Source organism: Pyxicephalus adspersus, chromosome 3, assembly GCF_032062135.1.
Source record: "Pyxicephalus adspersus chromosome 3, UCB_Pads_2.0, whole genome shotgun sequence".
NCBI classification, from domain to species: Eukaryota; Metazoa; Chordata; class Amphibia; order Anura; family Pyxicephalidae; genus Pyxicephalus; species Pyxicephalus adspersus.
This window is the reverse complement of record NC_092860.1, coordinates 155,099,056-155,113,487: the sequence shown is the minus strand read 5'-3', so window position 1 is coordinate 155,113,487 and position 14,432 is coordinate 155,099,056. Positions and strand designations below refer to the sequence as shown.

General features: G+C 39.7%; 1 protein-coding gene across 8 annotated transcripts in view; it reads right to left on the bottom strand.

The window, feature by feature from the left end:
• LOC140327341 (uncharacterized) overlaps positions 1 to 14,432 on the bottom strand; it is a 46,999-nt gene that overhangs the window by 21,717 nt on the left and 10,850 nt on the right. For 4 of the 8 annotated variants that reach the window (XM_072406708.1, XM_072406712.1, XM_072406709.1 and 1 more), the window contains exons 3-8: positions 12,603 to 12,872; positions 11,903 to 12,019; positions 11,326 to 11,430; positions 9,233 to 9,334; positions 4,840 to 4,953; positions 3,739 to 3,837 (exon numbers count right to left, since the gene is read on the bottom strand). In XM_072406708.1, coding sequence (XP_072262809.1) covers positions 3,739 to 3,837; positions 4,840 to 4,953; positions 9,233 to 9,334; positions 11,326 to 11,430; positions 11,903 to 12,019; positions 12,603 to 12,872 — 807 coding nt within the window. The remainder of the gene's footprint in view (positions 1 to 3,738; positions 3,838 to 4,839; positions 4,954 to 9,232; positions 9,335 to 11,325; positions 11,431 to 11,902; positions 12,020 to 12,602; positions 12,873 to 14,432) is intronic. The other 4 variants (XM_072406713.1, XM_072406711.1, XM_072406714.1 and 1 more) reach the window with 4 other exon arrangements.

The following is a 14,432-nucleotide window of genomic DNA, read 5'->3' as shown; positions in this document are numbered from 1 at the left end:
TTTATAATTATTGTAGGATATAAAAAAATATATATATATATATATAGCAATATACACAAATATATATATAGAAAATACTTTTAACATTAAACCCTCCCCAACTCAACTTTATTTTATTTTTTTAACTATTAAAAGATGTGTTTACTGGTGTACCTATCTAAAGGATCATATTGATGATAATGACATGTCCAAGTGCAAAAAAAAACCAAACAGCCAATTTTGACAGACTGCGCAAGTGCTAATTGCAAGTGAATTTCTATGCGCTTAATGTTTCCTGTGCGCTTAAATTTGAGCATATATAAGGGTGTGTTTTAACTTGCTTTTTCCTTTTGTCTTTTTCTTTTCTTTGAGGGACTGTTGTTTTGTTTTGTTCCTGCAATCCAGGATCACAGCATACACAGCACAACTCCAGAGGCCTCTGCAACTCATCCTGATACTGATCAGTACTGGAGGTATTTGTGGTTATAGACTTCATATATACCCGGGTATATCTGTGCACAATTCTCCTCAGGACTCTGCTATGTGCTTGATATGTATACTCAGTGATGTTTATGGATTGTAAATATTGTTATTACTGTTTCGAGATTGAGTTTCATTTTTTTCCATGACATCTTTTCCTGTAGCCTTGCCTTTTGTCTTCTTGTCTACAGGGACACAATGGTTTAATGATTATTTGACTTTATTCAAAACATCAAAAAGGTTATCATTAACATTCAAGTCCTTGAAAATATGTAGAGCCAAAACTTTCCTTGCTGGGATAGGATACACTTTTTTTGTGTTTCATTAAGGAGCTTTACAAAGACGCAGCATAATGTAAGAGGAGATCTCTCTGAAGGACGTGGATATAATGAATAAAAAAATATATATAATATATATTACAATTCAATGTTGTTTAATCTAAAAAATGTACAATCCCCACATCTGGACATCTTACATCCATACATAGCAGTTGTTCCTATCAAGTTTGATTTATTGCCTATTTATAAACACTCAAACAAAAAACAGAGAAAGATGGGGTTTTTTGGTCCCAAACTTCTATCATTTAAGCATCCATACAATATTTACATATCACAAACAAACATTTAACTCTTGTTTTCTATATGACCTTATCTTATTATTAAGTGTGGTAATGCTCTCAGCACTTACCCTGAGGAAGCCCAATGGCGAAACGCATTGGGGTGTGAGACATTCATTTTGCCTCCATTTTGAATTTTTAGAGATCTAAATGTATAGTTACTTAGTCTTCTATTCCATGGAACTTTAAATGGGAAAGACCACTCCTACCTATTGTGTGCACTTGTTACTGCTTTCTTTACAAACCACTTTAATAATATATCTAAATTCACTGCCCAAAAAAAAAACAGTTTTCTCTGTTCTTTGTTTAAGTATTAAATTTGCTTGTTTTTGGGTGGCAGCCCTTGACACTTTTAGGAGGAGGAATAAGTACTCTTATTCTTTTCCGGTTTCATATATTTATAAACAAAATTGGGGAATCGAATGTGCCCCTTCAATTGTAATTGTCAGAATCTGCCCATATGCTATCTGATCCATTTCAAGGGCCACAGCCCCCATTTCTTCAGTCACCAAGCATTTTCCATCTTTGTTCTCATGGATTGGAGATCCCTTACTTAAAATCTTGTGTTGGCCTAAGCCTTCTTTAAGCTTAGGGATCATGAGGTCTTCTGGGGTTTCCTCAGCCAAGTTCTGAGAGCTTATTTGCTGCTCTGGACCTTCCTGATCACCATTAGAAATTACTACAACCTCGCCATGGAGCTGTTCCTCACAACTCTGGCTCCTGTTGTCTTCTTCACCATTCTTTGGCTGAAGTTTAAGATATTAAGTTTCATTTTTTTCCATGACATCTTTTCCAGTAGCCTTGCATTTTGTCTTCTTGTCTACAGGGACACAATGGTTTAATGAATATTTTACTTTATTTAAATCATCAAAAAGGTTATCATTCAAAAGTCCTTGAAAATATGTAGAGCCAAAACTTTCCTTGCTGGGATAGGATACACTTTTTTGTGTTTCCTTAAGGAGCTTTACAAAGACGCAGCATAAAGTAAGAGGAGATCTCTCTGAAGGACGTGAATATAATGAATAAAAAAATATATAATATATATTACAATTCAATGTTGTTTAATCTAAAAAAATGTACAATCCCCACATCTGGACATCTTACATCCATACATAGCAGTTGTTCCTATCAAGTTTGATTTATTGCCTATTTATAAACATACTCAAACAAAGAACAGAGAAAGCTGTTTTTTTTTTGGTCCCAAACTTCTTTCATTTAAGCATCCATACAATATTTACATATCACAAACATACATTAAACTCTCGTTTTCTATATGACCTTATCTTATTATTAAGTGTGTGAATGCTCTCAGCACTTACCCTGAGGAAGCCCAATGGCGAAACGCATTGGGGTGTGAGACATTCATTTTGCCATCATTTAGAATTTTTAGAGATATAAATGTATTTTTACTTAGTCTTCTATTCCATGGAACTTTAAATGGGAAAGACCACTCCTACCTATTGTGTGCACTTGTTACTGCTTTCTTTACAAACCACTTTAATAATATATCTAAATTCACTGCCCAAAAAAACCCAGTTTTCTCTGTTCTTTGTTTAAGTATTAAATTTGCTTGTTTTTGGGTGGCAGCCCTTGACACTTTTAGGAGAAGGGATAAGTACTCTTATTCTTTTCCGGTTTCATATATTTATAAACATAGTTTGGGAATTGAATGTGCCCCTTCAATTGTAATCGTCAGAATCTGCCCATATGGGGGCCATGCCTTACACCATGAGTGTCACTGGAAGCGGATTACTGGAAATGTATTAATTAATAAATAACTAACACTGGGCAGGAAAATAACAATATGTGCCTAATATAACTAAACAATAAGATTTCTAGATATAGATACTGCAATAAGTTATGTGTACTTAGCTTTCCATATTTAAAAAAATTAAGTGATGGGGAAAAAATGAATAACAAACCTACAATTTCTTAATGTCCTGAAAAGGGGCAATATGTCTCTTTAGACTGGACAATTTAATTTTACTTATTTTCCTTGTAAAACATCAGGATGTGCAGCCACTGTGCTCACAAGATTATCCTGATCTTATGGCCTTTGACAACTTGTCCTAATTGGAGGCGACATAGATATTCGTGTGGGGTATCATGATCCTATCCTGTTGGTCCCCCCATGGACCGTTTATATATTTATACAGGGTGATCATATCCCCCTTATACGTCTCTTCTCAAGGGAGAATAGATTCAGTTCAGCTAATCTCTCCTCATAGCTGAGCTCCTCCATTCCTTTTATTAGTTTAGTTGCCCTTCTCTGCACTCTCTCCAATCCCACAATGTCCTTTTTGTGAACTGGTGCCCAAAACTGGACTGCATATTCCAGATGTGGTGTGACCAATGCTTTGTACAGGGGCAGGATAATGTCTCCATCTCTGCAGTCTATTACAAGAAATTACTTTACTAGCTTTATATATTGCAGCTTGGCATTGCATGCTGTTATTAAGTCTATGATCTACCAGAAACCCCCAGATCCTTTTCCATTTCTGACTCCCCAGTTGACAGCATTTTAAAGCAATATTTCCTTTTTTATATATCCCATTGTTTTATTATTTGTATTTTGAATAATTAAAGCAATTGTAATTAAATGTCATTCATCTACCAATGATAGAAAAAATAATATTTGATCTCACCAACAAATATCCACTTACATATGTAGAAGAAGAAAAGCAATGCAAGGAAGACAATCGGCACACAAAAAATGGGTGTAATTAATTGCCATATGTACGTCATTCCACAGGGACAGTAATCTGAAAACATACAGAGATAATGACACAAAAATGACCAATAAGTGATATTGTAATTTTGAGCATTATAAATGGTGTACAGGGCAAAAACCGAGAGCATTCACATTCAGTAAAGGAGTCACATTTCTATTAAACATACACATCAGTAACAATATAATCTCAGTGAATATATTACATGTCCTTCTTTTACACCACACAAAAGTTTTGACACCGTAGACTTATCAGTTATACTATCTGCATGGTAATATTGTTTTTCTTGTGATGATATTGTCAGAGAAAGGACTATGACTGAGCTTGAGATTTAAAATTAGACAGAGGGGCTGAAAGGGTCTGGAAGAGTCAAAATCAATTTTTAGAGTTAAATTTGTGGTTTGATGGAGGTATTATGGGGTAGATTCCAGCTTATTGTTTTGCTTCAGGAGCTTGGGTCAAGTTTAGGGTTAGAGTTGGGGTTAGGCTCCAACTTAGAACTACGGGTTGATCTTAAACTAAGGTTTGGACGTATGAGTTAGGGTTGGAGTTGGCTTTTCACCTTAGCTTAAAAGGTTATATTTATGGGCTCAAAGTTATGGGCTTGGTTTTGGATTAGATCCAAGGGTTGACCTTAGGATAAGTATTTAGAGTTATAGGTTAGATTCACAGGTCAACCATAAGTTAAGGATTTAGAATAATGGGTTAGATTCAATGGTTGATCTTAGGTTAACGATTAGATTTATGGGTTAGATTTTAAGCGTTGTCATTAGATTAAGGGTTAGAGGTATTATCTAGATTTAGAGATTGACCTTAGAATAAATTGGAGTCATCTAACTAGAAACAGACTTCTTTACTCATGTGGTAGAAGGAATGAGATATTGCATACTAGTTTTCAGAAGGTCCTCTGTGCACACAGTACTAGAAAACTACTACCAGTCCATACAGCCAATTACAGAAAACAGAACTTTTTATGCCATCACATCTACATGAATGAAACTAAAGCTACTAACACCAAAATGTTTTTCTACTCACAATTTTTGCCGAAGATCACTAATACAACAATAATAAATGTGGGAACTCCAAATACATTCGAGATAAACATGACCCGATCACAAAAATTTTCTATAGCAGGGAATTTTTTAACACCTGAGAAAAGAACATAATAGTAAGAAGTTATGGTTTATGTTTATGATTGCTAAGTAATTTAATTTAATAGATAGTTAGGTCCATAAATATTTGGACAGACAACTTTTTTCTAATTTTGATTCTGTGAATGACCACAATTCATTTTAAATGAAACAACTCAGATGCAGTTTGTTGCACCTCAAGATTGTTTATAGATATTTATAGAAATATGTGGATAGATATAAATGTATATATAATGTATGTGTATAGGTGCAGGAATGTTGTGTGCAAACATAAAACCTGTTTTTCTTTATACTGGCCATCTGGATCACCGAGGGGATGCCTTATCAGTAGTTATCAAGAAACCTCAACCAAGGAACAATAAACAAAACAGATAATAAAACATGCCAGGACACAAGATCTAGTTCCCAAGGGGCAATTAATCCATCAAGCAGAAGATGGATGCATAATCAAACAGATGGGTTGGGTTGATAACCCAGCTGGACCTCTGGTTGACCCTTAAATTTAGATTCCAGCAAGAGAGTCTTATATCAAATTTAGTTGGTAGGTCCATCAAATTACCTTAACCAATCCCAATCTAGTGGTGTGGGTGCCAACTGATAGTCATTGTACAGAATACACCCACTAACCAATCCAAGAGTCCCAATGTTACCTAATGGGACCTAACTATATAAAAGGGGAGCTGGAATATGAGAGGAGGAAAGGGAATGATGAGACTTCTTAGGGAATCAGGCTCCTGGGGTACCCTTCAACATCTTTACAGGTAGCTATAACACATTCCTGATTTGCATTCTTATATTGTTCAGTATATGTCTATGTTATTATTGTTATATTGATTTGATGTATTGTGTACTAAGTAGTTACTAGATTATTACAGGGGTTACTACTAATAACTTTATGTCCATGTGATATATATGTAACATTGATTGAAGTTCCTATGTGTTTAAATATCTGACAATATTGCTGTGTACTTTGTCTTACCTTGTTTCCTTAATAAACTGTTTGAGTGGCTAGCTATTATTTGTGCATGAACCTTCTTTAATTGAATATCTATATGCATTTATAGGGGATATAATTTCCATATTTATGCAGATAAATATTCCTAAATAACAAGTTGAACTGCAGACTTTCAGCTTTAATTCAGTGGGTTGAACAAAAAGATTGCATACAAATGTGAGGAACTAAAACCTTTTGTTCACACAATCACTTCATTTCAGGGGCTCAAAAGTAATTGGACAAATTAAAAAGCTGAAAATAAAATGTTCATTTTTAATACTTGGTTGAAAACCCTTTGCTGGCAATGACAGCCTGTAGTCTTGAACTCATGGACATCCCCAGATGCTGGGTTTCCTGCTTTTTAATGCTCTGCCAGGTCTTTAATGCTGTTTTAAGTTGCTGTTTGTTTGTGGGCCTTTTTGTCCGAAGTTTAGTTTTTAAGTGAAATGCACACTCAATTGGGTTCAGATCAGGTGACTGACTTTGCTATTCAAGAATATTCCACTTAATAAACTCCTGGGTTGCTTTGGCTGTATTTTTTGGGTCATTGTCCATTTGTATTATGAAACGCCTCCCAATCAATGTGACTGCATTTAGCTGTATTTGAGCAGACAGTATGTCTCTGAACACCTCAGAATTTATTTGGCTGCTTCTGTCCTGTGTCACATCATGGATAAACACTAGTGTCCCAGTGCCATGGCAGCCATGCACGCCCAAGCCATCACACTGCCTCCGCCATGTTTTACAGATCATGTGCTATGCTTTGGATCATGAGCTGTTCCACACCTTCTCCATACTTTTTTCTTGTCATCATTCTGGTAAAGAATGCGAATGGTCATCTGGCACCAGCGGGCGTCGTGTAAGAGAATTGCTCCCACTCCAACAGAGGAGGCATCAACTTCAATGGTGAAAGATTTGGTTAAATCTGGCCTAACAAGTTCTGGATCGGAACGAAAAGCCTGTTTGAGGGCCTGGAAAGCCAGAATAGCCTAAGAGGGCCAGTCCTTAAGATTTGCATCCTTCCATGTTGGAGCATTGATGGGAGCAACCAGCGTGGAATAATTCCTACTAAATTGCCGGTAATAGTTGGTAAATCCTAAAAAGCGTTGAGTAGCCTTAAGGCCGCAGGGTAGTGGAAATTGCTGCAACCTAGTCAGGATCCATGGAGAGACCCTCTTTGGAAACAATGTAGCCCGGAAAGGGCACCTGGGGGAGTTCGAATAAGCACTTTTCTGCCTTTGCATACAGTCCGTTAGTTGTGCCTTGTGAGTGGGCAAGTCAGGGGAAAAAATGAGGATGTCATCGAGGTAAACCACAACACAGATATATAAAAGATCACAAAACACCTCATTCACAAAGTGCTGGAAAACAGTTGGGGCATTGCAGAGACCGAAGATACATCACAAGATACTCGTAGTAACCATCTCTGGTGTTAAATGCTGTTTTCCACTTATCTCCTTTCCTTGATACGAATTAGAATTTATGCACCTCAGAGGTCTAGTTTGGTGAAGATCTGTGCACCACAGAGGTGGTCAAAGAACCCAGGAATGAGTGGCAAAGGGTAGCAGTTCTTTATAGTAATAGCGTTTAGACCGCAGTAGCCAATACATGGCTGGAGAGTCCCATCAGAGCACCAGCAGAAGAGGACTTGCGTTTAAACCCCTCTGCAAGTTCTCTTTGATGTAATAAGTCATAGCCCTGGTTTCTGGAAGACTACGGGGGTACACCCAACCTCTGGGAGGAGTGGAATTGGGAATGAGGTCTATTGTTGTAGGGTCTGTGGGGAGGTAGCTGTTCAGCATTGCGCTTAGAGAAAACATCCTGGAAATCTATATACTATATACTGAGTTGGAATGGACATATACTCTAGGAGTAGAGAAAGCAAGAGGCCTGATAGGCATGAGATTGGCCAGGCATGAGGAGTGACATGAGGGACCCCAAGCCAATACTTCAGGAGTAGTCCAATCAAGCACAGAAGAATGCTGTTGAAGCCACAGGAGTCCCAGGATGACTGCAGAGCTAGCTCGAAGAAGAACAAAAAAATGTATAGTTTTGTGGTGAAGCACACCAACTGACATTTGTATAGGTCTGGTCTGGAAGCGGATCAGTGCACATGACAAGGGAGTACCATCCACTGCAGAGATTCGTAAAGGCTGCGACACTGGCTCTGTAGGCAAAGCGCAATCCCTGATCAGGGTAGCTGAGATAAAATGTCCATGTCTATGAAGGCCTCAAGGCTATGGAAGAATTCTGACTGGAGGGGAGAGAAAAGTGGCCTAGCATGCCCCCCTCAGAGCATGCTAGGCACTGAAGTTTCCCGGCCTCTGTGGACAAGACTTGATGTAACATGATTTAAATATCCCTTCTGTCCACAGTAAAGGCCGAGACTAGATGAGAGATGCCGGGACCTCTCCTCTTGGGATAGCCTTGATCGGCCCAGCTGCATCGGTTCTTCAGAGACTGGGGGAATAGAGGAGGCAGGACTTGGCAGAGGCCGCTGAAAGGATGGTGCCAGTCGTGGGACAAAGACTTTGCATAGGTAAGATATTTACTGGAAACGCTCTTGGAAGGGGATGTCTATCTGGATTGCCAAGTAGATCAGATCATCCAGAGCCAGGGAATTTTCCTTACCAGGCAATTCTTGCTTCACGTGGTCAGAAAGGCCTTGCCAGAAGGTGAAGCACCTGGATCTGGGTAGCTTCCTGGGTGTCGAGCCTCTGAAAGAGTAGCTGGTTGGGGCCTGCTGAGGTCTGGGAAGGGGTACTCATGGAGAGACAGAACCCCTAGGGGGTATATGGAGCTGGTGCGAGCCCTGAGAAGGGCCAAGGTGCAACCAGGTTTTTATATATATTGGTCTATGGAAAAATAGTGCTAGAATCCTAATTTTATCAAAAACATAATAGATGTAGGTGACTCAAAGTCAAAGTAAGGTCAGGTTACATGAAATGTTGCCAGTTTGAATAGCCTCATTTTACAATGTAAAGGAATGGTAGATCTGGATAGTCAACCAACTGTAGTATCACAGAGGTAAAAGCTCCCTTTCTATGTTTAGCTGCTGGGTCAAAGGTCTTGTATTCCATTACGGTGGCTATGTGAAAAGGGAGCTATTACCTGTGTGATAATTTATCTGCCTGAATATGTGAAATTTGTTTGGGCTTGATCACTCATTACTTTCTTAGAAATTCTACCCGGAGGATGTAAACTTATGACAACTGAATACATTCGCTAACCTTGAAATCACATTGGAAGGATAAAAAGAAAAAAGAAGTTGACCAAGACTTACGTGATTTTCTTTGTTTGTTTATTAAGACGATAATCCAGAACATTATCCTACACAGCAGAACAAATGCTGGAAAAAACAAACACCACTCTGGGATAAAACCACCTGAAACACAGAAAGATATAGACATAATGATCGGGTTGCGTTGATCAACAGAAGAATAAAGTTTAAGAAATCCTATTGTCTTTTATTCATAATAAAAGGATTGGACATTTCCAACAGTTTTGACTATTATAATTTCTTACACATTCAGTTTTATAATTAGTCAGGCTGATACAAGGACATCAAGTCCAACTGATAGATAAATGAAATAAAAATGGTATATACAGAACACTAAACCCACAGCTGATACAGAGGAAGGCAAAAGAACTCTTATGAAGCATGCTCCAATCTACTCCAACAGGGAAAATAAATTCTTCCCTGGTCCCTCAGGGCAATCAGATTTTTAAAAACCCAATATTATTTATAACAATCTCAATTTAGACTGGAATTTAGACTTTTAAACAATCAAAGTTGACTTCAATGTGAGGAAGTCAGTTTGAGGACTTCAAATAAAACCTTTTCTGCTGTAAAGAGTGCCTTAAGTGAAGTAAATGATTTTTAAGCTCTTTATGCGGATACACATGGTGATTATATTCCTAAAATCTGCAATTTTGAATTGGTTAGGATGGGTCATTTGTAAATTATCTTTTGTGCCTTATCAATAGTCACCAGCAGATGGTGCTGTGTCCTTGTATAAAGTGTGTAACAAACTCATGTTTCTTGTTTTCAATGACAAGATGGCAAGTCAAGTATGACTTAAGTATAAACCAAAATAACAAAAATTGCCAAAACTGCATTTTAAGGGAAGAAAATTAGTTTTTTATATAAACTCAGATATATATTGTTATTTATATTTAAGTTTATGACAATCTTTCCTAAAAGCTAAGCTCATTAAGCTCATTTATGTCACTTATCTGTTTAGTTGCCCTTCTCTGCATTCCTTTTAGTTTCAAAGATTTTTTAAATTGGTGTTTAGAACTGGACTGCATATTGCAGATAAGTTCTAATATTTGCTTTGTTCAAGGATTATGTCTCTCTCTGGGGTCTATAACAAGTATGGTCAAAAATAGGTAATAAGGTGGTGGAAGGGCAATATAATGCTTAGAATGCAGATTGTTGATGTTGTCTACATGGAAGACTGATAAGAAATCGTGGTCAGTCTCCCTTTAGGAGGCTGATCAGAATATTCGTCTATTGTACTTGGGATGTGGAGGAGGTTGGGTGAAACTTCAAACTGTGCCCATGTAAAAAGGGGAGCTGAAATATTCTCAGAACAGGAGCAGGTATGGATCTGAACCAGTCTACAATTCTTGCTATATAGAATATATAGTAAACTTTCTTTTTAAGAAGCCCTCCACATAACATTACTGTTCATGGCTCAAGATAAAATAAAAACCGAGGGATATGCTTGGTAGACTTTGCTCATGGCCTATACATTGAAATTGGAATATATCATATACATCACTTTTGGATCTCTGTATATAAGGGGGAAGGATTTCTTCACTTCCTGTCCCAGAGGTTTAACAAGAACTTGGAGGAAAAAAGGAATTCTCTCACAAGTTTCCCCTAAACAGATGCCTCCAATTGAATAAATAGTAGTAACAGAAATAGTAATTCTGCCATATTGCCTCCAAGCTCTTCAACTAACTCTTACTATAATATTAATATGTGAAATTAATAGAGAGGGGGACTGAGCATAACTGTCAATATTTAGAGAAACCTCCAGTACCAATTTAAATACCCAATTCAGTCTTGAAATCATTTTGTTATATATAAAAAAATGTTGTTCCCACTAATTATTTGTTGATTGTTCTAATTCTCTCCTCATTCTTGTGCTATTTGCCTATGATCTCAATCGGTGCTATTGGTTCTACCCAATTCCCCCCATAGACTAAGAAACATCCCCTATATGGGAAGTTGATTGTAGATGGAGTTTAATCCTTTGTCAGGGGAAAACATTCACATTTATTTAAGGATTGGTAAATATTATTGGGCACATGCACCACACTACATGATAATTGGTAATATAAAAGATTTGTAGGAACTTAAATTACCATATACAGAGAACATTGCAAGAAACTCGTTAATGAACCCAAAAACTCTGCTGGCCAAGGTGAAGGCTCTGCTGCAAAGGCTGGGTTTTCTGAAGTCCTGGTCCACTGAAACAAAAAATATATAAGTCCACAAATGCATTTTTTTAAACATGGAAAACAAAATGATATCATTCATAAATGTGGCCCTAGGCAAATATTAGGTGTGGGTACTAAATGCACAGTATTCCAGCACCCCTGTTATTCTGTTATTTGGGACCCTAGGGGCCTATTCCAATGTACTGCAGTACCACACATTTATGCAAAGTGCAACTGAAAGGAAAGGACCAAAGCAGATTTTAGGAGTTTTGATAAACATTTATGTAACTGTATCATCTTTTCACTCCATGGGTCTGTGCTGAAAATTGCAAAATAAAGAAAAAAACAGCAAAATTTGTCAACCAACAAAAAAAGAAAAAAAGAGCAGCAGTAGGGTTAGCACATATTGCACGCTTTTTCCTTTCCTCATTCACTTTTGCCAAATTTAGAAAGTTTAGTTGAAATTTAGGAAATGAAAATTATTACTTTTTTGCTGGCTTACCTCCATTTTTGGCCCTCTGCTGTTTCCACCATTTGAAGAAATCTATCAAATGGATGCACAGAATAGTGACTCCCCAACCGATCACAAAGAATGCCGTCACTATCTGTTCGTTTTTTACTGCAAAAAGATGGAACAAACACACAGACTCAGCACAATTGAAAAGAGCTCAGGAACCAATGCATCCTGATAAATGACAATAACACACTAAAACATATCAAAACCTGAAACCTGAACAAAAAAAAACTTCTTAAATGTGGTGGATATTTCTGTTTTCCCTATACCTAAATTGTTTTATGCTGCCAGTAACACTTAGGGTGAAAACACTGCACCTCCAATAGTATAAGGTGTCACCCTAGGACAGAAAGTATATCACTGGCAGCCAAAAAAATATATGAAAAAAAAGGAAATGAATGCAGACCCCACATTTAAGGGGTGGTAAGCTACAATAACATTTTTTTGATGTTATACGCTGTAAATAAATTTTCCCTAATGACTACTTTTGAGGTGCAAGATTTCTTTAAGCTGGTGTCCAAAAATATATTCAGTTAGCCAATAAAAGTTAAGGCCTACATTGTTTAATTTTTACTGTGACTCCAGCATGAATTCAATAAAATAAATATATAGAAATGGTCAAAAAAGCGAAAATAGAATAGTTCCATATCTCTGATATGAATGTTGGCATACTGAATAAGGAATGTACCTGAAATGGGAAGACCAATAGCTGGAGACGTTGTGTTGCTGATCTGGTTGGACACAATACAGGTGTATGTACCAGACGTTCCTGGATTTAAATAAATCAGAGTCAGAGAGCTGAAGTTGTCTTTGCTGACATCACTGTGTATGATCCTATAGTTCTTCAGGAATGTGAAGTTGAATGGACCTTCACCATCAGCTTGGCATGTGAAGTTGATCAGACATTGGCTTTCATTTTTAACTTCTTCTTTTAGGAGGTCTGAATTCATCACCGGGACTGGGGAAAATGAGAATAAAAATCGGGGTTAAAAGTTCAAAAAAAAAAAAATATATAATATGCATATGAGGAAAAGTGCGGGAAAATGGGGGTTTTTGATTGGGGTATTGGTAAAGGGGGAGGGAAGAGATGGAAGTTTTAAGAGGGGTCTCAGGGGTGGGGGTCAGCATTCTAAAATCTCCTGGGGACTAGAGCGCTGCTATGGCTGAGGTGGAAGAATTAATGGAGAAGCTGAGACATGTGGCTGAAGCTCGGGGGGCAGCATGGCTAGAGGAGCAGGTGGCTGCAGCCCTGGAGGGGCAGCCCTGGAGCGCCTGAGTCCCAGTACGACCCCTGGGGTCCAGCACCGCCGCAGGAGCCCTGCAAGGGACCCTCCGGCTCCCCCTGTGAAGAGGAGATCCCAGGAGTCCAGTGGGGGAGCCGGGAGGAATCCCCGGCGGGACCCCTCGGTGAACCGGCAGCAGGGTGCTTCCCCGCGCTGCCGGTCCACTCGGCGGGGGAATCGGGGAGCACCGACGGGCAGAGAATAAGAGTCGCTTACCCAAGGCTGCGCCGCCCGACGGGGAGGTGATTGGAGACGAAGTGCAGGGTCCGGACGGATGGCAAAAGCAGTCGGGGCTCCAGCCATGGAGGAGGTCCCGGAGAGGTCGGTGTCCCAGCGAGGATTGCGGAGGAGCAGGCCGGTGGAGGAGGGCTCGGGCCTGTGTTCGGAGGGGCGGAGTCATCGTCCGGAAGTGCGGGAAGCGGCCCGGAGCGGAGGAGGCACCCGGAAGTGATGTCATCCTTAGGTGCCCGGAAGAGGGTGAACATGGAGGCCGGAGCGCGGCTGAAGATTCGGTTTCTGATGGGGAGCTACGGGAGGAAGAGGAGGAGACGACTGGAAGAAGGCGCAGCAGTACGGCGGCTGTGGGCAGGGTCGGCGCCTGGCAGCCTGGTGAGTACCGGGCTGTGTGGAAAAAGGGGGGTGTGGGAGGTGGGATTGATGTTAATTTGCAGAATGTTTACCATGCGAGGGAAGAGGGGGGGGATGTTTTGATGGTGGATCAGAGGCAGGAGGGGTTGTATTCTGGGGGGGAGCTTTTGAAGGGGCTGCGGGATTTGTTTTTACAATTTGGTGGGGGGGCCGCCCGTGGGGGGGTCACAGGGGACCACAGGGCGAGCGATTGTGAGACGGGGGTGCATGTGTGCCAACTGGTGGTGAGCCAACTGGCGGTGAGCCAACTGGCGGTGAGCCAACGCATAGGGGGGGTAGTGGGGGGTCCACACCTGGGTCGGTAGGTACTGGGCGGAGGCTGGGTGCTGGGCTGCCGGCGGCGGAAGAGGAAAGCCGCAAGGATAACGGGGGTGAGGTCGGTACCACGGGGGTAACAGATGGCGCTAAAGGGGAGGTGTATGTATGCTTTGAGGGGCCATTAGGTGCGCATTTGCCTCAAGAGGTAAAAGAAAAAATTTGGAGGGGGGAATATGTGGAAATATTTTCTTTGCTACCGGTGTAACGTTTTGGGGGGAGGGAGTTCAAGCTGGGGGAGGGCAAGCGGACGGGGGAGGAGAAAGGTTTAT